Genomic DNA, 25,792 nt, shown 5'->3' on the forward strand with positions numbered 1-25,792 from the left:
TCTGTGTTTCCTGAGTTGATAACCAATGGTCAAATAGTCAAAGATCTTATTGTTATTTTCACTGTGCATTTCCATACACAAGAACAAAATTTCATTTCTCAATCTGACTGCAGTGCAATAGACGTTGAAATAGAGCTATTACCAGAGGATTGTCATCTAGTTCCAGCAGACTTGTGGTCCAACTGGACAGTGGAGGCCTACTGACTTCTGACTAGATCATATGCTGTCATGTGCTGCATCATATGGTAATGTCAAAATCAAAAGAAGTACTGTTTGGTGGAGTTGGGAAAGTTTACATTTCAGCAACCCTTTGAGTGAATCTGCCACTGTTTCCACTGTGAACTCCATCCATGCTGTCCGAGAACAGAAAGCTTAAGACGTGGAACGACCATACCAAACAGCTAATTAAGCGACACCAAACATTTAAAACAAAGTACTAGCATCAGGACCAGGCCTCATCTGCATTCAAACACTCAACAACCAGTTCCACCACCCACACTCACGACAACCGAGGGTCCAATTTGCATAAAGAAGCCGAAGCTCATTATGCAACACAGAACTCCACTCATCTCCAAAAACAAAGGCCTCGCACACATAGTTTTGTTTGGTATCAGTCACAAGGAGGCAAACGCATTTGTCAGTTTAAGGGCGGAGAAGTGTCTTCTGAAGGCATATTGAAGACCAGCGGAGGGAGAGTTGTTTTGTTTAGAGGACTATTCTCCTGTTGGCAACTCTCCCACCCACCGGCTGACCTTTAAACACTCTGCTTCTTTCTGTCCATTTCTATCATCCTCTAGACTCAAGGGGGACTGTGTTTGTGTGTGGATGAAATCATGACTAAAAGGGGAACACTACACTGATTTCACAGCTACACTCCAAACACAACAGGTTCTGCACGGTACGTTAAAGCGGCTCCTATTGCTTTTGTTCATACTCTAAGGTTCTCAATAGCTACATCCTGTAATGGCCTGTCAATCATTCCCCTCTTGAACGGCACATACACAATGATCACAGTCTCCAGCTGATGTTTTTGTTTGTTTTTTTTAACATGCTGCTCCTAGTTAAGCTCATAGGTGCATCAAGGACAGCTGGATGCTGGATTTCAAGATGCCGTTTCAATTATTCGAGAAAGCTGCTGAGTTGCGCATATGTTTGCCAAGTGTCCTCCATGAGGAACCCAGATGTTCTGCACGCTTCTGTAATTCCGGGCCCATAGAGCATGCTCATTAGCATCTCAGTCGAGCAGGTAGTGAGCATGTGTGACCGATGCTCCCTCCAGCTGAGCGAGCAGATATCCTGTTAACTCCCCACACAAAAACAAAATAAAATGCATAAGGAATATGTCAAACAGAATAAATGGATCAAAATCTAAAAACTATTTTGACACTGAGAATTTTGACCCTTTTACAGCTGCTCCTTTAACAGTGAATATTCCAAAATGACCTGAAAATACCTCAAAATGACCCTAAATATGTCCAAGATGACCTGAAATACCTCAAAATGACCCTAAATATTTCCAAGATGACTTGAAAATACCTCAAAATGACCCTTAATTTCTTCAAATGAAAATAGTTCCAAATTATCCTAAATATGTCCAAGATGACCTAAAAATACCTCAAAATGATTCTTAATTTCTCCAAACAACTCAAAATCTTTCCAAAATGACCTGAAAACATGTCAAAATAACTAAATAACCCAAGATGGTTTCATTCACTAGCGTTAGGTTCGGGTTAGTTCGTAGTTTCTGTCTTGTTTAGAACACATGATCTCTGGTCAGAAGTCATCAACCACCACAGGAGTCTTTGTCATGGTGGCCCTTTGCTAGCTAAACCCCAACAGTGTTCTTACTCAAACATGAAACTTCCAGTAAACCCCATCCTTGGGACGCTATAGTGTTAAAGACTAAGAAGCTCCACCTGGTGGAACAACCAGGTACTACAGCTAATGTCATTTAATGACATGCATGTCCCTCGTCTTTTGCCATAACAGTTACTACATTAAAAATACATGTCAATTTATGCATTAAAGATATATTACCAAACTTATCCTTTAACCTTTTGAATATAAAATTTAATCTCTATATAATTTTACCCTCAATAAAGTAAGAAAGAACCCTTAAGATCGGAGTAAATGATGAAAATTAAAACCATGCAAGTCCTCCACGATGTCTTCAAGCTTACTTCATGTGGGAGAAACTCTATATTGTGCAGCTCTACAACAAACCGGTGCCTGTTTCACCATAACTAACTCCACAACCACAAGCAGAGGCACACTCCAGAGCAAAAAAACTTCTTCTTCTTGCAGGCTTCACATCTATCTGTCCACATTCTAGAAATATGCGGCCGGATTAACTAAAATCAAAACAGAGCTCAGTGAATGACAGATAAGTGCTGTATTGTATTCCCACTAGATTGCCTTTTGGATGCAGCACAGTGCAGGCATTGATAAGGTCATCACCCCCCAAGCTTCTCTGGAGGTTGGTTTGGCCTGGTGCCGCTGCCAGACGTGTGTTTGGTTCAGCCCAGGGAGGGCTGTACTAAAATAAACAGGCGGGGGGAGGGGGGGTTGTTTCTCACTGTGTTGCAGAAATCAATATAATCCAGACTAATGGGAAGTTAAAGATCCAATCAGAGGGCTGGGGAGTCCCTCAGATGACGCAGATGGACTTCCTGGAAGCAGTATCAAGTTCAGCTGTACACACGCACGCACACACGCACGCACGCGCGCACACACACACACACACACACACACACACACACACACACACACACACACACACACACACACACACACACACACACACACACACACACAAAGCAACAGTACAGCAAGCAGCGTATATTCAGACAATCTACAGCAGGGTGTCAAACGTGGCCCGCGGGCCAAAACCAGACCTCCAGAGGGTCCAATCCAGCCCACGGGACGACTTTGTAAAGTGTAAAAATTACAAAGAAGACATTAACTGCAGATTGTAATTTTGTAAACCTGTAAATTTAAAATAATTCCTAGATCATGACAAGTTGTTTTGATCATAAAGTAAAATACTAGATTGTTCATTGTTCTTTTGTCATTTTGTTTCTCGCTTTTGTCGTTTTGTGTCTCGTTTTTGTAATATTTTGTCTTGTTTTTTGTCTGACTTTTCCTATTTGTCTCATTTTTTTGTTGCTTTGTAACATTTTTCTCTTTTTTGTTTTGTTTCGTGTCGTTTGTCTCATTTTTTGTCATTTTGTTTCTCACTTTTGTCCTTTTGTGTCTCATTTTAGTAATATTTTGTCTTGTTTTTTGTCTTTTTTAATCTGACTTTTGTCATTTTGATCACAAAGTAAAATGCTACATCGTTTAGTTCCAGATATCTGTGACTAAATGTTGTTCATGATGTTTTGTAAAAAGATAATTCCTTAAATGTGAACATTTTCATAATGTACTTTTTTGTACTAAAACAAAGGAAATATTCGGAGTTGTGGTTATTTATAGGTTATTATGCTCTGATTTTACTGGTCACTTGAGATCAAATCGGGCTGAATGTGGAACCTAAATGAGTGCATTAAACGCGGTCATTAATTCACAGCGTGACACAATGATATTGATTTGCACAACAGAATTGTGCACCAACAAGGTGACTAACACACTCCCACACACACTGAAGCTCACCTGCAAGCCGAGAGCACACACACACATTTTATTTCATTACACACATTCACACAGGCATCGATTACACACATCCACACACACACACACACACACACACACACACACACACACACACACACACACACACACACACACACACACACACACACACACACACACAGAGCAAGCTAATTGGACACAGGTGGACTCCCATCAGTCACTTATGTTCTCTGTTTGTCGTTTTCTCACCCGTCTCCCTCCTCCCTCCCCCTCCTCCCACAGTCACATCATCATCATCTTGTGGTTGGCAGGCAACCAGATGACAGAGCTATCAAAGAAGGAAGGTACGCAGCAGGAAATCTCTCTCACACACACACACCAAACGAATGATGCCAGTCGCTGAGGCTGCTTATGTGTGTTCCGTGAAGTGTACAGACAGCGATGAAAGAAATTGCATGGACGCTGCACAGCAGAAACTTTATCTTTTATATGTTTTTGTCAAACGTGGCACCATATTTGCATAAAATGTTCCTTAATATACTGACTAAGTCTCATATTTAGTGTGTTCACATGGACTAAAGTGACAGATTTTCTCCAGCTCTCTCTAGTAAACTGATTTTTTAACTCTCATATGCATAAGAAAACTGCTTTTCCATAACTGGAGAAGAAAATTAGTAAAAATCTGATTTCCTTGGGCTGATTTTTTCTTCCATGTATACATGTAACTGGGCTTGTAGAGAAGCTCATGGGTAACGTATGCACCGCTGTCAACAGCAGGAACAGAATTGTAATTATCGGATTAATTTCATGACGGATATGACAGTTAATGTCGTACCATGTGCAGGCGGACTGTCGCCAAATAGAACAACATGCAGCGAGCGGCGGTCAGCAGGGTCAAGATGATGTCAGTTAATTCGACCACGGGTGCATTTGAGCAACATCAGTTTGTTTGAACGGGTCAGAATACAGGCAAAATCATGCATGCTGTAATAACCAGATTACTGCAGTTCATATAGTACCCACAAATTAAATACTTAAGCTACTTGAGCATGACAAAGTGTCCAAAGCTTTTAACCCTCCTGTTGTCCTCATTTACGGGCACCAAAAATACTGTTCCTTTGTCTGAAAAAAAATCAAAAATTCAGCAAAAAAAATTCCCCAGATTTATAAAAAATTGCAAAATCTTCAGGAAGAATATTCTAAAAAAATTCCTTAAAAGTTTAATTTTTTTTTAAATCCCCAAATTTGTGCAAGAAATAAAAATTTAAAAAAATATAAAAACTAAAAATTGTAAATATTTTCAAAAAATGAATAAAAATCTTCCAAAAAAATTCTAAAAATATCTAGTGATTCCATATTTATTAGTAAAACTTCTAATATTTTCTTTGAGAACATTCAGAAAAAAGTCAACCAAAATCCAGTGAATTTTGCTGGATTTTGGTTGATTTTTTTCAGAATGTTCTTAAAGGAAAATTTATTTTTTTAACATTTCTTTTTTTCCACCAAAAAATGTTTAGAAATTTCCCAAAAATGTTGAAAATGTGGAAGTTTTCACTGTGAAAATATTTTTTTTTTCCATATTTTCAAACTTTAAAACGGGTCAATTTGACCTGCAGGACGACAGGAGGGTTAATGCATATCTGACATTCCTCATTATACAGCATGATGCAGCTTCAGATCCATCACAGCATATGGGTAAGTTTATTGTGTTCATTATGATCATGTCTTTACAAATTCCATCATTATTTATTTTGGAAACAATCACTTATTAATAAAAAAATGACTGGATATCATTAAAATGTCAACTAAATAACCATCCCAATTTAATAACTACCTTCTAATTAGCTAAACAATAATAAAATGAGTTTATTCAAAAATTGTTTTGATTGTGTTCTTTTTATTAAGTTGAGATAATCATGACAGAGATTTCTTTTTTGGCACTATATCACATTTTATGTGGAAAACAACTAATTGTATCTGTGTCCGAGAAATCACACATTACAAAAATACCTCTCAAGGAAGTGTGTTAATGCCAGATCACATGACCTGCTCCACATGATGTCATTTCCTCCTGAAGAAAAGACTGGCCAGACTCCAAGGCTTTCTGAGTTATTTAATTTGAAGTAGTGTGTGAGTCTAGTGTGGATTTATTGCATGTGAACAGGTTTACTACAATATCTTTATAAATAACTTTCAATTTCAATTTTACTCAACTGTACATATAATATTTTAGAAGAATCTTGGTTTCTATTTTCTATATATAAATATATATAATGTTTTTGTTTGTTAATTTTATTTATTTATTGTTTTACTCATTGTTTTCTATATTTGGGTCTTACAGGGTTAAAGATGATCAATTATCTATTCAGTTTGTAATAAAATGTGCTTTTGTTGGAGACGTCAGTTTGACTTTGATACTTACAGAAAACAGCACCCTTTTCACCCTAGGAAGCTGATGTTAATTTTTATAAATTCCCTCTGTTATTTTATAAAACCAAAAAATGTCAAAATTACATTTTTTTTAACATATATTTGAGCTAACGTCAAAGATATTTCATTTACTCGCTGTATTGTGAAATCGTCACCGGTTCATTTTGAAATCTTTTCTAAGTTCACTTCGGTGTTTTCAGGGTCTTTTGCTGCCAACAACTTGAAACAAGACGGAATACCAAGAACAGGACACTTGATGAAAGAATATCCTTCATCACGTGATTTATGCTGGAAAAAGTGGAGCTGTGCAATTTCACTGCCCAAAGCCTCGGCACTTAGTTTGAAGATAAATCATTCAGATTTTAAGCCTGGAAATCTGAAAGGTTTTACAGAGCGAGACTAGATTTTCCTGCTGAATCCACTGAAATAATCTATTTTGACAGTGTAAATGAAGTTTTATTCACACACACACTGAGGTCAGACTGATATGAACACATATAAAACAAATGGGTTTAATTCCAGCCACATGCTCGTTTCTTCCATCCACATGCTAACATCACACACACATCTGCTTCTTGGGGAAGACACTCATAACTCTTCTCGAAGCTCCCAGAAGCACAAACATACTACACTCACACGCTTACGTGCACATACAGTGGAGCTATGGCAGCGTGCATTCCATCCCATCCCGACACAAATCCCCCCATCGTTAGTCTAAAAGCGGCTAACAGACGGAACAACAGGACACAGTAAAAACTGAGCAGCAGACGGAGCAGTTCAAGGTCAGCATCTCCGTCTGCACAGGTCAGGAGGCTGAAATTCAATCTGCAGCCACAAATTAGGGGAAAAAATGTTTAGGTTGAACTAGTTTATTCAATTTGTCCAGCTTATTTTCAGTCTATCACAGGACGATATTTAAAGTAGACACAACTGCGGTGATTTTTTTTAAGTGTTTTTATCTTAATAAGCTCTTATGGTATTTGCTTCACTGACTATATTATGTTTTTATCCAAAAACTAACTATCTATCTATCTATCTATCTATCTATCTATCTATCTATCTATCTATCTATCTATCTATCTATCTATCTATCTATCTATCTATCTATCTATCTATCTATCTATCTATCTATCTATCATATTTGGACATTGTTAGCCTAGTGTAGCATAAAGACTGAAAGCAGGGGGAAATGGCTAGCCTTGTTCCGTTTAACATGAATAAAAAATGCCTCCCCATCATTTTAGACAAATATAATCACACGTATCTCTTTTTTCTCTTTATGGATGTTTAGACAGTTCAGTGGCTGTTGCCCTAATGCAGCCAAGTGTCTTTTATGACGGGGGACCAGCCGGACCAGCAACAGACTGAAGGCAGCATCAAGGTTGGACATCGAGGACGAGGTGCTAACCGGACGCACTGTGTCTGGGCTAATGGTGTTGACTCGGTGGAGCCATGAATGTTAGATGTCGCTGGTGGACTTTCTAACCAAACCGCCTCACTGTTACTGTAGTTCACCAGTATCTTCCTCAATGCGTAGTGACTTACGTTGGGTAGTGACACACCTTCATGCCTTCATGTCAGAGCATTACAAGTCAGTACGAAATAAACATGCAATGACGTCACCAACTAATCAACAACTAAATTAGATGGCCATTAATTTAGTCATTGATTTTGGTCAACTGCATTGATTATTCATTATACATTTAGTCAAAACCACAGGAGGCTGTGCACCGTTATTGGTCCTGGCTCTGGTTTGTTAATTCTACAGTGGGCTACACAATTCCTGAATACAGCAATATTAACTCACAATTGAAATAAACAAAAGCATTTCCTGACATAGAAGTATACCTTTACAGCGTAATCTTGTTTTTCAGTGACGTTTCATTGGTGACAGATTTTAAAGTCAGATTGCTCTGGTCATTGACTTCGGAGGACGAGGAATCCGATCGCTCACTCGGTCACTGCGTTGATACTCTAAGGGGTTAAAATGTCATCAGAGAGTCTGCAGCTACAAAATGAAAGAGAATAACATGTGTGTGTGAGCATGTGTGTGTCTGTGGTGAAGAAGAACCCTCCAGAGGACTACTTTGACCTATTTGCCCTTCTTTGGTTCCTCTCAACTCTGTGCTCTGTCAGCAAGAACCATCAAATACACCCAAAGCAAGCACAAGCAAACCACCTTATTACAGGCTCCAGCTGAACACAGTCATTTTCAAACACAACAGTGAAAAATCCTCACCTCATAAGCGTTCTTGATATTGAGCGGTTGTCCCGTGGCGGCTACGTGTCCCACGATGCCTTTGTTCCACTCCAGTCGGATGCTGCTGCTGGACGATTCCTCCAGCGTGGAGCCTTCGGCCACATCGAACAGCCGGCTGACCAGGAACTTCCTGTTGGAGCTGTCCTCGCCCACCTGGAGCCACAATACAAAACATGTGATCACACAGCTGACATAGCAGGAAATTAAAACTAAATGTTAGAAATTCTGTCCCTTTAACAGTTCACCTGCTGGTGTAATGCACAGCTACCATTTATGAAATCTATATCCTCGCTCGACTTTAGCAAGAACAGCAACATCTACACCAAGAGATTTACTAAAAATCTCTTGGTGTAATTAAACCAAATTATTTTGTTTGGCTTAAAATGAATAAAAAGATTTTGTATACACAACAGATAAATTAAAAGTCTACATCGATGCTTACTGCTCTGTGAGGCTGTACTGCAATGCAATGTGTTGACCTAGATGTTAACATTAGCATGCTAACCTGTCTTTAACAGAGCTGCGAGAGCATATTGGACTTGACAAACTCTGTCTGAAACATCTTTTTCTTTATATATGAAGCAAAAAGAAGCTGGTAGAATTTAGATTTATAGTTAGGCACCACTTCTTATCACAAGAGTATGATTGAAAAGTTATGCTAGCAGCTCTGTTAGCCTGACATAGAACATAACAGTGCTTTAAGCTAAATGCTAATTTCAGCATGCTACTATGCTCACAATGTAATTGCTAACATACTGCTATCGAGCAGGTACAATGGACAACAAAAGACAGCAAACCCCTGTGAAATATCACTTTAAGGTCAAAATATTCAAAACTGTATGATCTCAAAAACTTCATCATCCTGAACTTCACACACAGAATGACAATTATAAACAATTAAGACATTTTATGTTTGAGAACATAACATAAACCCTTTTCATTTCCAAGGGCCATTTAATCATTTGAAATTCACATAATTCTGCCAAATTATTATACAAGACTTAGTTTGGCATCCCAAACAACAAATAAGTCAACTATGAAGAAAATCTGAGATGGTGCAGCAACTTCTGTCTGATTAAAACACAAAATGACCTCATGTTTTGTCTAAAGTACAGAGTTACAACCAGGATTTAGTTCAGACTAACGTCTGGAAGCCGGAAAAACAGAAAGTCTTGCTGTTCCTATTTGAAAACCAGTTTCACTAAAACTAACAAATGCTTTACAGTATTTCCTAAATCTGTTTAACAAGAGAAATGAAAAGCACAGCTTGTGATTTCAGAGGGAGTTCGATAATTGCAACCCACCTCTAGTTCTCTACCTTAAACCCAACACCTGAGAATAATGTGAACTAACAGGTAACATTTTCTTGCACTCAAAAAATAAAGCAAATGAGCACATTTCTTAACTTGACATTGAACTAGGATTGATCCAACCACTTTCACAGTAATTTAGGGCAATTTCAAGTAATCTTCCTTCATGAGATTGAAATAACTTACTAAAGTTAGACTGGCTTATTGTGAAAGTGCTCTAGAAATGTGTTGGGAAATGTTTGACAGCACACTTGTTTGTTACTAAAAGCACTTCACTCACTATTTTGGGACTGTAATTTGCAAGACGTCTTGCTATCATTACGTTGATTACTGTGCAGAGAAAATAAGTTTCCCAGTGCCCATGTGAAGAAGTCTTCCCTTCACCTGTTTTGGCTGATGGCAAACCTTCAGTGAGAATGATAGTTTGACCCGCAGGCCTTTCCATTCCTACCAGAAATAGCGAGTAGCGGTCTGCGGCGATCAGCTCGTTGATGTGAAGGAAGATCTTGTGGCAGAGTGCTGTCACGTCCAGATGACTCGACACGTCCTTCACCAGCTCCAGCAGTCTGGCGCAGCGGTCACCCCCGCTGACACTGCCGCCTCCGTTGCCCCCGACGCCGCCCTCACCCATCACCGAGCCCCGGAGAGGGACAGTTTCACGGTCGGCGTCGCTCAGGAACGTCAGGGAGCCCTCGGAGTCTTTGACCACAATGGGCCTGAGCGGGCGGTCGAACTCCGACGCCGAGATCTTGCGGGTCGGGGTGCCGGGGGCCGGGCTGGGGACTGAGGCCGGGGAGGGGCAACGGTTGTCCAGGAGGCTGAGGGTGGGTGGGAGGATGGTGGAGGCGGAGGGAGGGGTGAGATCTGCAGAGGACTGGTGGCCACGCTGCTGTGGAGGGTTTTCTTTGGATGGCTGGATGGTGTGGACGCGCTCAGCGAACCAGGCATTCACCATCTCCCTGTTGAAGCGGAAAAGAAAACCTATCAGTCCCTTTGACATAGTCAGCATTCTGCAGGTCTGAACCTCTGAGGCCTGGACCTGACGTACCTAGCAGCAGATCTTTGCAACTTTGCAAGCTGGAGCTGCTTGGACTCAGATTTGAACCAGCACATTCCTCAACACAGTGTTCCTGGTTAATGCTTTGTCCATTCATGGGCCAAGCTCATGGGGAGTACCCTATAAGCCTTGCCATTTTAAAGACCCAGTCATCTGGCCATGACCATTTGGCCCCTGTTAAAGTCACACCTGCCCATTTCCACCACATCAAACTCACTGACCAGGATCTAAAATATCCCACATCTTGTATCTACCAACGTTACAAGATACTCATAATGGTTGGAATGTTGTGGCCAAATGGTGTACGTATTATATAGACAGACTTCTTATTCCTGGCAGTATAAACAGGTTCCATATTGAAGTAATGAGTAAATACACAAGACACCATACTGGTTGGCATGTAGACAACTATTGGAGCTGCTGAACAATCCCTAAAATCATCAGAGAACACAAATTCCTATCTGTTCCTGTGCCAAAACATAAACAGATATGTCAAAATCCAAGATACTTTATACTGAAGGTAAAACTTAAAAGACAAAGACATCTATCTATCTATCTATCTATCTATCTATCTATCTATCTATCTCTATCTATCTATCTATCTATTCCTTTAGTACAAAATGAACTTGTCTCACTCCAAGGTTATGATGAGAATTCAATTCCAATTTTTGAATAATTCAGTTCATTTATTTGGGTGGATCATTTCAATCCAAATGATATTTTCACCAATGTCCAATTTTTCTCAAACATCAATTGTTGTCTGAATGTGGCAACAGTTAGTTAGGATTTCAAATAACAAAATTATCAAAATGACGCCAGCCTAATGTCTGCTATGTTCAGTACATTCCTATTTCTATCACGATATGCATTTAACTAGACTGGAACAAACGCTGGCCAATGTGCTTCTATCAGTCATGATATTGTAATAGAGTTACTTAGAAATACAGAGAGTGTTATTGCATTTCAGTCCAATAAAATGGCTCAGAAACCTTCTACAAAACTTACAGTTTTTTCCATGACACAAAGGCTTTGCTGAGGTCAGGATCACGGAGCTTTCACACCAAAACAGTAGATTCAGTATTGCATGGCAAGCACAAACTTACACTACGCTGATTTTCCATCACATTATGTGGCAAAAATTCATCACTAAATACAACAAAAATGACCAAAGCTGGAGAGCGACAATATCCCTGTAGAGAAGAACAGCAGAAAGAATGAAGATACCAAGTTAAAACACTAAAATAGATTTTTTTGCACTCATTTAAGTCTATTGAATCCCATTTGGTCACTTTGTGTTGCTCTTTATTCTGTGCTAACTAGTGCAAACTATTCCTTGTTGCATGTTTGGTTTGAAACTGATGATTCTAAGTGAGAATATGTAGGTTTTGCTGAATATCATCAATGAGAACAAAGCACAAAATAGCAAATACATCCAATGGTGACGTTATAGTCTATATATTAAAGATGTTCATGGACAACTGTTTTGAAGTTTTGAGTTTGAAATTTGGGTGTTGCCATCTTGTTTTTTTAACCTAGATGTGATAAATGACTCACTCAAACCTTGACAACATTACATCTGTGTAGATTCTCAGTCATCCAGGTCATGGTAATCCCAGTAGAAATTAACTGAACTTCTCTTAAATGTTCTTGAAAAGATCCTAACCCATATAGCAGTGACTTGTCAATCACAAGGTAGCCACGCCCCAAAACATACCCTTCTTTATTGTCTGTCTGACTCTAAATGGGACCATAATCTACAAAATGGACATCATGCTGTACTCAAAATGTCTTTAAGCTAGCAATAGAGGTCATAAACATAATAGAAAAATATTTACTGAGAAAACAAATCAAGTTAGAAGTAGGTTTTTCTTCAGATAGAGTTTCATACAATCAGATTCCTATACTAAAAACTAGAGTAGTCGCCACCTGCTCGCTGTTTAAAGCGTTTTTCGATTTACTTTTTAGACTCTTTTACATGTGAAGGGTTTTGATATAGAGTGGTCTAACCCACTTTCTGTAGTTTTTGAGAAAAATGGGTTCAAAGTTTTGTGTTTTCAAATTGGTCTAACATTCCAAGGGCTACATTTGGGTTATGGGTTAGACCATTTTGCCACTAAAATCTAGACCATAAAACATCACAGAAATTATATAAAACTCGATTCATATGTTTTGTGGGTTAGACCACTCTGCTTCTAAACCCCTCATGTACACTAGTCTGATTCATTGCACATACACAGTGGGTATAACCATTTCATTTCAAGCTGGGTTTTCCTTGCCTTCTTTCCAAATTACCTCAGCTATGGGAAACAAAAACAGCAACTTGCCACTATGACATTGTGCTTGGTTGTTTTGATGAATTAGCCATTTTAATTACATTGTTCAGCTCCCTGCATGTAAATATTCCACCAAAAGAACTCCCCCATCACCGTTTCGTAGGTCCACTATTACTGCATCCTGGACTTAGCACCGGCCAAAATGATTGTGATTGGCTGATAAAAATACAATGCGGAAAAATGATAGAGGTGCACTGAGACCATTTTAAGTAGCAACACAGTGCTGTGAAGATAGATCTGACTATGCAAGACATTGTAGATTAAGTCTGTGAGTGATGGATGGATTTGTGACACAGTGGTATTTGTGACACATTAAAAGCACCATGTCCATGCAAATTTTTGTTAAAATTAGTCCACATAAGCTGCCATTTGAGGAGCAGACCAAGTGAGAATGCAGCAGAAAAAAACACCTTGAAAGTCTGAGGAAGCCTATTGTATCTCTTTTCAACACAACATTGTGTTATTATGAGGAAAAGTGGGTCACGCATACTTTGAGTAGATACACGGCGGTGCTTTCAGGTTTATCTTTAGGTCAAGTGACAATCAGCTTGACCTTGTGAGCAATCTCTAACACAAGAAAATCTTCTGACACTTTAAAATGAACTTTGTTTGCTTGAGTTGAAAGTAACAATGCCCTCTCCAACTTTTTTGCTACAACTTATGTGCTAAAGATCTAACTTTGAGCCTTGGAAATGGAGCATTAAATGACAAAAGCTCTTGAAAGAACAGGGTAAACAAGTGGATTTTTGCTACAGTGGATATAAACATGTCTATTTATACTCACGAAAGACACACTCATACTCACGAGTTTCCAACATGATATTACGTTAAGTAAACACTGCAATGATAACATAACCAATATAACTAATAGGCAACATCACTATCATTATGTAATACCAAGGCTGTGTGATGGACTTTTTTCATTTAGCCTGTGTGAGTGTCACAAGCCATCCATGTGTCTAAAGTGGAACAAATCAAATAGCAGCGTGTGTGTCAGACAGAGCATATGTTAGCATGTGGACACCAAATTGGACACGATTACGGAGAATCTCTCCAATCAGCCGACACATTGTCTAATCAACCCACACACGTTTCAAGCATGCACTCGAGTTTTCAAACACGCCGAAGGTCACGTGACTCATCCTCTTTTTTCACGCCAGTCGAAGGCTCTGTTCACCTGAAGGCCAAAACCTGATGAAAAGTGGTGTCTCAGGCACGGATTCAAGCAAATAAAACTTCTGGGAGAAACCACGCCACTGCTGCTCCTATCTGACGGACTGCAAGAGTGTCAGATCCAGTCAAGTTGAGTCCATCTCCCATTGAGCTGCCTGCCTCCCCACAGAGCTAATGTATCCAGGGGAGGTGTGGCTGAATCAATACCTCTCTGAGAAATGCCTCTCAACCAGAACGGCAACACAAATGGCTGATGTGTGCCGAGCCAATCAAGTTTAGTAGAAAGGGGTGGGAATTTTCTTCAAAAAACACCCTGTGACAATGCTTTTTATGGAAAACGGAGACAGAATGGAGATGCTAGATGATGTTACCGTGGTGGTTTTAAGTGGATAAATGGATCTGAAGGGGTTTGTCACTAAAACAAACATGGACCTCGAGTGTCCTGATGAAGTGCTGCAACACGCGTTAAGAAGCCTTATATAGCTGCTGCAGCTCCAAGAAAAAAGCCTGATTTGGAATGTGTGTTTGCACATCAAATTAAACGGCTAATTTCTCCTTTTCCCCCCCGGGCTGCATCTATAATGGGAGACTTTCATTTATGGGACAAGCACGAGCATGTGGAAGGCTTGTATAATTATCACCAAGGAGCCATTCAAGAGCAAGCCTGGAGAATTAAAGCTGAATTACCGGCAGCAGTAAAAGTTAATGATTAAAAAGGTGCCCTGTGCAACTCTGAGATGGTGACATGGAATAATGCTGAGCGGTGAGCTAAAAGCACCTGAGCAGGGTTTCTACAACCTCACTGATTCACCTCCACTGGAGAGGATGACATGATCAGAGCATTTCCTGCCAGGTAAAGTGACACCTGTAATAAAAACAGCTCTGTACAAACAAAGGGTTCCTGATTGGCTGCGCACACACAAGAGTTTATTTGCAGAGGATCCCATTAGAAACTCCATCCACTCTGTTGTTTTTTTTTTGTTTTGTTTTGTTTTTTTTACCTTGAAGCCTTCCTGATAAAGTAGGAGCGTGTGAACTCCAAGTGGTCGTCCAGCCACGCTTCCATCCTCTCGTTTTCCGGGGAACAGCGGTCCTCCATGGCGCAAAAGGCGCGACAACAGAGTCTCCCCCCCTCCAAAGCTGAGAGCTCCGGCTGACCGTCTACATCTATAACGAGGAGGATCCCGGTACCGAATAACGAGCGCGGAGAAAAGAAAGAGAGAAAGAAAGGAAGGAGGGAGGGAAGGAGGGAGAGAAAGAGCGGGGCTCAGACGGAGAGCTGCACGCGGGTCGGTCGGTCGGTGCGCACGGATCAGAAAGTGGAGGCTGTGCGCTTCCTAGTTGGTGGAGCGACTATAGGAGAGAGAGAGAAAGGGTGAGAGAGGGGGAGAGAGAGAGAGGGGGAGAGAGAGGGGGAGAGAGAGGGGGTGAGAGGGGGGAGAGAGGGGGAGAGGGAGAGAGGGGGAGAGAGAGAGAGGGGGAGAGAGAGGGGGAGAGAGAGAGGGGGTGAGAGGGGGGAGAGAGGGGGAGAGAGAGAGGGGGGGAGAGAGAGGGGGTGAGAGAGGGGGAGAGAGAGAGGGAGAGCAGCTGCTACCCTCCCTATTAGAGCCTGTGATAAGAGACGTTACAAATATGTATATTTAAAATTATCCAAACAATATAACCCATAACAATATTCATATAGGACCTATGACATCCATACGAGAATGTAATAATGATAAAAATAAATAACAACACCAATAATAATAATAATAATAATAATAATAATAATAATAATAATAATATAAAATGATATATATTAACATGGAAGTCTATAAAAGGAAACAGAATTTAAAATGAAAACTATATCAAAGTAAGATAATGTGGTGCTCATTTTAGACTATTACAACAACAATAATAATATAATAATAATCTAAGTAATAATCAGAGTGATAATAGTAGCAATAATAGCAATTGCAGCAATAGCAATAGTAGTAATAGTAGTAGTAAAAATAGTAATATTAATACTAACAGTAGTAGTAGTTGTTGTAGTTGCTGTTATTGTTATATTTTTTATTTTATTTTCACATCCACAGAAATATATTAGCATGGAGATCCAAAAAAGGGAACACATTAGTAAGACACTTTATGTTGGGTTTACTTCAGGGTGACCTGCCTCTCCTGGCCAGGTCACCCTTGTGAAAGAGGTGTCGATCTCAATAGGTCTTTTATCTGGTTAAATAAAGGTTGAATGAAATAAAAATAAAAAGGTGGTCTGCTGTCTGCTGACTGCATCTTAATACTGGCTGTAAATTTAGATTCAAGATCTTGGAAAGGACTTTTTTGCATCTATAAAATGTAGCCCACTGCATTGTAGAGTTATAGACTGCCCTAAATACAGAATATATTTGCACATTCAAAATCCACACTCTCAAATTAAATGTCAGAGGGAAGGATCGTCTTCAGTTTTCTCAAGATAAATGGTCATATCAATGCAACAGAAGCCGAGATTTTATGATTTTTATTCTGGGTCAAGCTCCAGTTTTTCCCATAACATACCTCAGTATCGTTTCTTGGACTTTTCCCAGTAAATACCCTTTGAAATTCCACAACTTAGATTTTCTGAGCTTAATCTCAGAGGGCCTCACAAAGCCTAATCTTACATTCCTATGACACCATCAGGGGCGTAGACATCAGAGATTCAGAAGACATAAACCTACATAGCTTTTCTCACAGGCCACAGCTCAGCATGTTTCACATACTAGAGACAGGATTCTAGATATAGGTCTGTCTTGTCCCTCTCACCACCTCTTTCCTTTGAAAATACCGCAAACAACCATTAGCAATGTGTGGGGAAACATGCTGGGAAGGCTCGAAGGATGTTTCCTTTTGGTTAAAAAGTAACATTCCCATACATTCACGAAAGAGAAATATTTCTTCAGGTCAAAGGTATCCAATAGTTCCCAGAACACCTCCTCTGTGCTTTTTTTAGAATTGTGCAATGCAGGATCCTTACATGACCTTCTGTGGAGGTATTTCAGGGAAACATTAGAAAATGCTTCATGACAGTGTTTACAAAGCTTTGACGGAAGATTATGTAGACACCATCTGGGAACATTCAACAAACTAATGAAACAAAGTAGAACATTTCTGGAACAATTCATGAAGGTAAAACAAAAGTTGGAATTTGTTCACAAGAATCCAGAAAAAAATCCATGTTTTTCACAACAAAATCATTCAGACCCAATAGTTTGATTGAAGCCACCATTTGGGTTTGCCTCAGGCAGGAAAAGACTAGTTTACGATGCAGATAGGCATTTTAGAGCTTAAATTTTAAGAGATTTTTGTATCATGAAGGCCACTTCTAGAAGAAACCAGGGGGTAACTGTGGAATTTTGGTAATTTCACCAAAAAGACTATTTGACCTACTTGATCACAACAACATCAAGTTTCAGGTGGGTTTTGCATTAGGCAAAAAGCCTAATTTTATTTGTAACCTTAGCCTATTGTCAAAGTAATGTGTTTTCTGGTAACCATAACAGATACATGGGGATATTAAGGTTTTGATGTTGGCTTTATTGTTATACAGTCGTCCCTTGCGGTCTCACTGTATCGCAGATTTTTAAATTGTATTTATCTAATTGCAGCCATAGAATTTTATATATTGGTAAAATTACGTAGGTTTGAGAGTATAGAAAGTGTTTAAGAGCATAGGAAGGGTTTATAAGAGTGGGGGAGGGTTTATAAAGCCTTAAAATATATAAAAATAATAAAATAAATATAAGGTCGCTACTTGGTGGATTTTCGGGGTTAGGTTCCAGAACCCCCAACGATAGACGAGAGACCACTGTACTCTACAGATGTACTTTGGCATTTGACTGTTTGATTCAAGAATGCCAACAGCTTAAGCTCTAAAATGCCAAAATAACACACCACACCAAATTAGGGGCATGTAGCAGCAGAATAAGGGCACTTTCACACTTGCTACTCCATACTTTGAGCCCAAAATCCAGCCGGTTTGATAAACGTGAACTCTGCATGGTGAACCGGCACACAGAGCGACAATCTATGGAAGGATCCAGATCAGGTGCTGTATACATCATCCAGCTGTACAAAACCAAGACGATAATAAAAGCAGTTCTCTGCTCTCCTCAGAAATCTGCATATGCATGCTGGCATCTGCCTCCTTGCATGAGAGATTAGATTTGAATACAGGCGAGAGTTCGTCAAATGTCGTCGTCTTTGCATCCAAAACAAAAGCTGCAGTAATGTGAACTATTCTGTTTGTACAGGCAGCTGTAGGAACTGTGTTTGTTGGATTTGGTGCACATTTTAACTGCATGTAAGTGTCACATGGATGATGGCATTTAAGTATTCAGGTTTATTTTGGTACCTTTTTTAATATAGTAATGAGTGCTTCTGTAATAGAGAGTTAGTGGAGACAGTTTTACCCCCCAAAATAGTCAAATTTAGCTGCAACCTGAACCATTCATGTTCATATTAGTGCATGTTATTCCAACAGAACATAATAAGGTACTTAGAATTTCTGGTTAAAGGGTCTCTGCTGATGTATTTTAAAAGTTCTTGCAGATATACACTCTAAAACACCTACATAAAAGGACATTTCTAGCAATCCAAAAGTGAAAAGAATGTACTGTACTGTGGTTTCACAAGCTTTACAAAAGTTGCTGGTCTCAAGAAAACACTAACAGATGCGTATTTCTCAAAATTTATCAAAAAAAAAATCACAAAAATGTGAAAAATATGTAACTGTAAGTATGCACTAGTAGATTAAAATAACTAGATTCTCAGAAATCTATACAGCTACAGACAACCAAACCCTGGTGCGGTATGACAGCAAATTAGGTGATTAAAATCCACAGTCAACGCTCTACACAACTGTTGAAGAATGTTATTTACTGTGGAATATACAAAACACTAATTCTGAAGTACGATAAACTCATTATCGAACAACACAGCCAGAGTTCGCTGATTTATCTCAGCGTTTATGTTGTGATGCGCGTTTATCATCTTCCAGAAAGAAGCGACCGCAGAGGTTTTTCATTCAATTTCGCTCAGATATTTGGTTTATACGGCGCCGATTTATAGCAGCTATAGTAGAGACCTTTTAGCCTCAGCATCTGCAGTAACGAATTCCCTGGAAAGATGCACATGGCTCCAGTTTCTCACACTCCAGGAAGGACCAGACACAAACAAGAAGCAGCAAGAAATGTGTCAAAACGCCTTAAAAAGAGAAACACTTTCCATGCATGGAAATGAATTCAAAGATTTTAAATATTTGTGTAAATTTTTGTTGCTGTCAGGATATAAATAGCAGGAATTTTTTTTTACAAATCCAACTCAGCTTCATTTGATTCAGCATTGCCTAGCCAAACCTGTAATTAAGCAGCTAATTGAGAATAAACTATCAACAATAAAACCCTTTCAGTAATTAACCTTTCAATTATCCTGTGATTCGCATAGCTGGAGGAGCTCTGGGTTTTATTGACAAAGTCTAATGGCTTTCAGCTCCTGCGTCTGCACTCGCTGCTCTGGTCTCCAGTGTCCTCCCAGCTGGACGCTCGGCCCCCACCGGCAGTGTCACCTTACCAGCAGATGGTGGCTGCTTGTCCTGGGGGGGAATCCACCCCCAACCCCCCTCTGAGCGTCCCATCACCCCCACAGCGCAAACAGCCAATCAGAGACAGCGGAAACCACTTGTCAGTCAGGATGGGACACGAACAGATGTGACTTCTTTGCTCAGTTTTTTCCATTTTGCGTTCTCTCTGCAAAATGTATTTTATCTTTACATTATATGTCCTTTTTGACATTGTATGTTTGCTTTTTAATCGTAAGTTTCTATAAAAACTTGTGCTTTTTTATTATATTGTACTTTTCCAGAATATATGTTCCCTACATTCAGTATTTTCATGGACAAACAAAACAAAAAATAACAAGAAAAGCACTCAGAGAGCACAATACTCCGCCAAGGCTGCTCAGTTGTATCATTTATGATGGTTGAAATCTTTAATAAAAAATTTGTGGCATTAATCACAGCACTATAGAATGTGGCCATTTAATATAGATGTACTCAAAAACAAAATGGCCTTGCGCTGAGCACAGGTGTGTGTTTTTTTTCATGTGTATGTTAAGTACGGATACCGAATCGTGTGACCTAAATATGTAGCAGTTAGTGGGAATTGATGAGACTCAGAAACACCCCCACAATTTAATCAGGTGTTCCTTGTATCACTTCCGACTGATAAGTCTTGATAAGCCCTCAGTGGTGGATTTGTAGTAGGATCACAGTCATTTGCGTTATTGTGGACAGCGATATAAGGCTTCATAGTATACAGTTATGCACCAAAATAGGAGTTAGACCTGCTGTTTCTGAGTGAAGCCAAGAACTTTTTTGAAGTACCTTCGTACATATAGCATGTGTGTTGACAGCTACATGAATTAACATAGAAGCCTGATGTTACGTTTGATGTACCATGAGATGGACCACTCTGCTGAAGCATCCATCTTTGTTTGCAGTTCTGAGTGTCTGCATTTAGGCACGGTGGAGATTAATACTAAAACCTGCATGCTAACATACTTTGCTAACATAGATATATTAGGTAGAACACAAATACCAATGAAAACAGACTGCAAGATGGCACTTCATACATTTGAATTTCCCAAGCTTTCTCCATGAGATACCTGGATGTTCTGTATGCCCACATAATTTCTGATCCAAGGAGCATGCTCAGTAGTGTCAATGGAGACTGTGGCCGGCCCAGCTGGCTAACTTGACTCTCTGTATATGTGAATGGGAAAAGGATGAATGGATTAAAATTCTGATAATTAAACAAGTCAAGTTGGACAGTTTTTGACACTTAAATCAATCTAGAACTTTACCTAGATTGACAGCTTGATCGTATGTTAAGATACTTTATTGGATAGGTGAAAGCTTTGACCTTCTGCTGGTGCTAATGGGGAATGTGGAGATCACCAAAATCATGAAGGTATATCCTCTGGAGAGCATGATTGTCATCCACACTTCAGTAATTATATCCATATGACGAGATGAACCAAAAAGCAGATAAGCACTCATGTTGAGTATCTGTTTGGTCATTCATGTGCCTTCCCCACAGCTTGTATGTTGCTAGTATGTGCAACCAATTGGATTTACTGTAGCATCTCCAAACATGGTTTCTAAGCAGAAGCCTAAATGTACATTCCTAGAAAAGCTTACTGAAAATATTCCAAATGTTTCAGGTGTCTTTACTCACCACTGCACTCCGGTTATACTCGCACATCCCCAGCAAGAAGTCCCCCAGGCTTTTTGACACCTGAACTTTTTGAAAATGTGTTTCACAGCCAAGCTGGTCACAACTTGTCAGTACCACTCAGCTGTCTCTGTACCTGTGCACCTAAACAATGAAAATCTATAGCATCTGGACTGCAACAGAGCTGTCATAGTACACCTAGAAACTGGTGGAAATGGAACAGACATTGTGTCATCAGGAGCAAAATGCATCATCTAAGAAGAGCCTCCTGTGAAATGTTTCACTCTCCCCTCCACTTCCCTTTGTCCATCCCCTGTGGTCAGATCAGAGCTGCCATAATTGAAAGGCTGTCTCTGAGTGTGTGTGAGTCCCAGAGAGGCTAAGTACGTCCAGCTGGGAGAGCTGTTGTCTAGATGAAAGTCTGTGGAAATATTATTTTCACACCAGTTAAACCATGTTTTCCTCATAAAAGTGGACTTAAACATGAATTAAACATGAAAAAATCATGAGGATACACTGAAGAAATATATGAATGCAGCATATACATCGTCTTCTTTTCTGACATAAAGTCAGAAAAGAAGTATAATAAATTATAATAGAAAACAATAGTGACATTATTTTTGTATTTTATTGTGACTTTATGCATCATACATTAGCAATTTAACCCTCCTGTTGTCCTCATTTACAGGCACCAAAAAATATTTCCTTGTCTGAAAAAAATCAAAAAAATCAGCAAAAAAATTCCCCAAATTTCTGAAAATTTGCAAAACCTTCAGGAAGAAAATTCCAATAATTCCTTAAAAGTTTCCCTTAAAAGTTTTATTTTTTAAAAAAATAATAAAAATCCCCCAAATTTGGCAAGAAAATTCTTGTAAATATTTTCAAAAAATTAGTAAAAATCTTTTAAAAAAAAATCCTAAAAATATCTAAAGTGATTCCATGTATATCAGCAAAACTTCTAAGATTTTCTTTGAGAACATTCACAAAAAAATCAACCAAAATCCAGTGAAATTTGATAGATTTTGGTCGAATTTTTTCTGAATGTTCTTAAGAAGCATTTTTAACATTTCTTTTTTCCACCAAAAAATGTTCAAAGATTTCCCAAAGATGTTGAAAATGTGGACATCAGAAATTTCACTGTGAAAATATAAATTTTTCCCACATTTTCAAACTTTAAACTGGGCCAATTTTGACCCGCAGGACGACACGAGGGTTGAAACGACACAGTTTCAAAGCTAACCCTAATAGCAGGATCAACAACAACTGGTGCGCGGCCATAATGTAGCATTTCTGTTCCAAAGAGAGCAAGCCCGCTGACAAAAATAGGCTGACAGTGATTGTTTGGATCACAAGATTCACCAAATAGAAGCCTCATACTAAAAGTGAACATCCTGTGCCGAGCAGTTCCGGACAAATATGCGTACCGCAAAGTGGAACCAATATGACTCCGGTGTTCAAATCTGGGGAGCTTTGATCAACAAGCCCTCCGAGTTAAATGACAAAACGCATTCCATCCACAAAAGCCCCTATAAGAGCATTCTGCAGTGCCTCATGTGACACTGTTATTGTTAGAGTTTCACTAGTATTAGGCATTAAAAGCACTTAGTAACCTGGGATTTGTTAACAATGTGTCTGATCGCCTGACAGCTCGGGTTCTTTGCCTTGTTTAACCGCTTCTCAGTGATGCTCCCACACTCTCAGCTTCATGAGTACACTGTTATTATTACTGATGAAACTATGAAAATAAGCTCCACGTTGTGATGAACTGGATTTATCCTTTCATTGTCAGCACTGGTCTCATAACCACCAAGAAGTTTCCAGGTTACTTCATTCTCCCAGGAGCGTGAAAACAAGGTTAAAGATGTCTGAGACTGTCACTCCCTCATCAAACAACACACAGTGAAACTTCTGCTGGATGACTGAGGCAGGTCACTGCTGTAAACCAGTCACTCTGAGTTGCTCTTACATAACTCACAAGCAAATTTCCATATATAGTCCCAATGTGGAGCCACAAAACAAGCACATCAGAGTAGATGTGGGTTATAAAGAATGGCTGCACAAGGTGTTTGGATAATTAAACTATCAGCAAACTCGCATGAGGTTATTAAATGCAAGATAAACTGGTATCTGATCCATAAAAACATCTCTAAACTAATATTTGTCTCTTGAGAATGGACAGATATACCTCTGTGAACGGCAGCAAAAAAAATATTTGGACAAGTTTAGCAAGATTAGTGGAACAAGTCTGTTGTTAATGTGACGAACTACACCTGTAGCTAATCTGCAAGGGGGCATTTGTGCAAACTGAAGGCCTACTGACTTCACAGATCTACTATATATATGACTTGGAACTGATTAGTCAAAAGCAAACCGCAAAAATGACAACTGAAAGGAGCTAAAAGATAAGGTCAAAACACCATTTGCTTCCACAAATAAAACCACTGGTTTTGTCAGTGTTCAGACGGGAGATGAAAGATGTTTTAGATGCCAACAAGAATTTACAGCTACAGCTAAGTTCACAGATCCTTTGAAACACTATTGTGAGTACGAGTACATCAGAAACCATTCATAGGCTCGTTAGATATCGAGGATTAGATTTGCAACATCCCTCCTAGAGCCCTGACCTAAATCTCATTCCTTCTGACCTTTGAGTTTTGAGCAGGAGGTGTCAGAAAAGTTACTGAAGGGATAACTGGCTTGTGGTGGCCAAGCATTCATAGCAATGTCGCTTTCTGATCCGTCGATGATGACTCTTCCTATCATTGTGAAGCAGAATCGACCAAGCGTTGGAAAGCTCACCCTCTAATAGGGAACTGGGTTTAGACCGCCGTGAGACAGGTTAGTTTTACCCTACTGATGATGTGTTATTATAAAAAATGTAAGGCTGACAAGTTTTTGCCATCTATGGGATGGCATAGAGAGAAAAAAACTTGTCGACCTTGAACACAGCTATTACACAACCTTATTGATTCACCTCTCAGACATTGTCGAGGACTTCTTCATCCTGAGCTATACTTTGAACTATACATCAATCCTCTTGTTACAATACAGTGTTCTGTTGGGAAACCTTGGCTCCTGGCATTTACGTAGCTGTTACGTATCACCCACCTCAGCATTATTGCAAGTACACTCTTCCATGGCAACAGCACTTCCCATTGTCACTGCAGGACAATGCACCATACAACACCACAAGTCAGAAAGGGCTCCAGGTGAACAACAAATTCCATAGATTCAAATCTCATTGTGTATCTGTGGGATGCGTCCAAACAAGTCAGATCCAAACCCTACAGGACTTCCGATGCCTATGTCTTCATGCCAGACACCTGTAGACGTTCCATGTCCATAGCTCTACAGGTCAGAGCTAATGTGGCAGTATGCAGGAGGACATGGACACTATTACATGAGTTGTTTGTTGCTGTTACATACCTGTGCGTATACATACCTACACTTATAGCCTGTAATCTGTCCTTTTAACCCTTTGATGCACAACATGGGTCAAGAGATGCTCATTTTCCATTGAATATGGGCCACTTTGACCCATGTTGTGCATCAAATGGTTAATGAGAAAACACCAATTGTATTGCAAGAACAAAAAAGCACATATTACACATATTTAGATGCATATTTGTATCAGTACTAGTATGTTATTCAAATCACAAAATACCATATTAGATGAAGACAAACACACACATTCAGGCATTATGTAACACAATGATACGCCTAAGGTGCTGTATCAAATACAAACAGGCATGCAGTCTTTCTCTCACAAACACGCACATAGTGAAAGAAATAAGAAGGTGGGCACATATTTCTGCTCATTCTTTCGCTGTGTCAGTGCACTTTGCCCTGAGGCTTTCCCATCTGGAGTCGCACAGTAAACAAGTCTGAAACACAAAGGAAGGAAATAAAAACCTGACTGGGCCATCAGCCATACCTGAACAACACTCAGCTCTCAGCCTACCATCACTGCTTGATATTGTCAAAAAAAAACTGTGATGTTTAAACATGGCTGATACCCTCTATACCCTTTTCTGGGTTGCTAAAAATCCATCACTTTAAGTCTATGCAAGTGGTGGCAGCCAAAGAGCTAAAAACTCCGTCTGTTCGGCCCTGCCAGAAGCTTTAAGCCTCAAAAATATCCATCTGAGGAGATAAAAGCCTTAATTTCAGCATCACCTTAGGTCCTGAAAACAGGGCAGTTTGCGAGCAGAGCTATGTTTAATGGCTTCCCTCCATCCAGCAAATGTTTGAGGAAACACAGATGTGAGTCTGCACAGCGTCAGCAGAGAGCGGCGACAACGGGAATAAATCTCACAAGAGGAGAGCGACAGAGAGCGGCTGCCTTCCAG

General features: G+C 39.6%; 1 protein-coding gene across 5 annotated transcripts in view; it reads right to left on the reverse strand.

The window, feature by feature from the left end:
* The window catches only part of pde5ab (phosphodiesterase 5A, cGMP-specific, b), a 117,278-nt gene that overhangs the window by 68,240 nt on the left and 23,246 nt on the right, over window positions 1–25,792 (reverse strand). For 2 of the 5 annotated variants that reach the window (XM_035948102.2, XM_035948101.2), the window contains exons 1-3: window positions 15,195–15,538; window positions 10,082–10,589; window positions 8,300–8,473 (exon numbers count right to left, since the gene is read on the reverse strand). In XM_035948102.2, coding sequence (XP_035803995.1) covers window positions 8,300–8,473; window positions 10,082–10,589; window positions 15,195–15,292 — 780 coding nt within the window. In that variant the 5' untranslated portion in view covers window positions 15,293–15,538. Of the gene's footprint in view, window positions 1–8,299; window positions 8,474–10,081; window positions 10,590–14,197; window positions 15,144–15,194; window positions 15,539–25,792 lie in introns of those variants that run through there. The other 3 variants (XM_023270101.3, XM_035948103.2, XM_055007616.1) reach the window with 2 other exon arrangements.

The sequence above is a fragment of the Amphiprion ocellaris genome, chromosome 23 (genome assembly GCF_022539595.1).
Source record: "Amphiprion ocellaris isolate individual 3 ecotype Okinawa chromosome 23, ASM2253959v1, whole genome shotgun sequence".
NCBI lineage: Eukaryota > Metazoa > Chordata > Actinopteri > Pomacentridae > Amphiprion > Amphiprion ocellaris.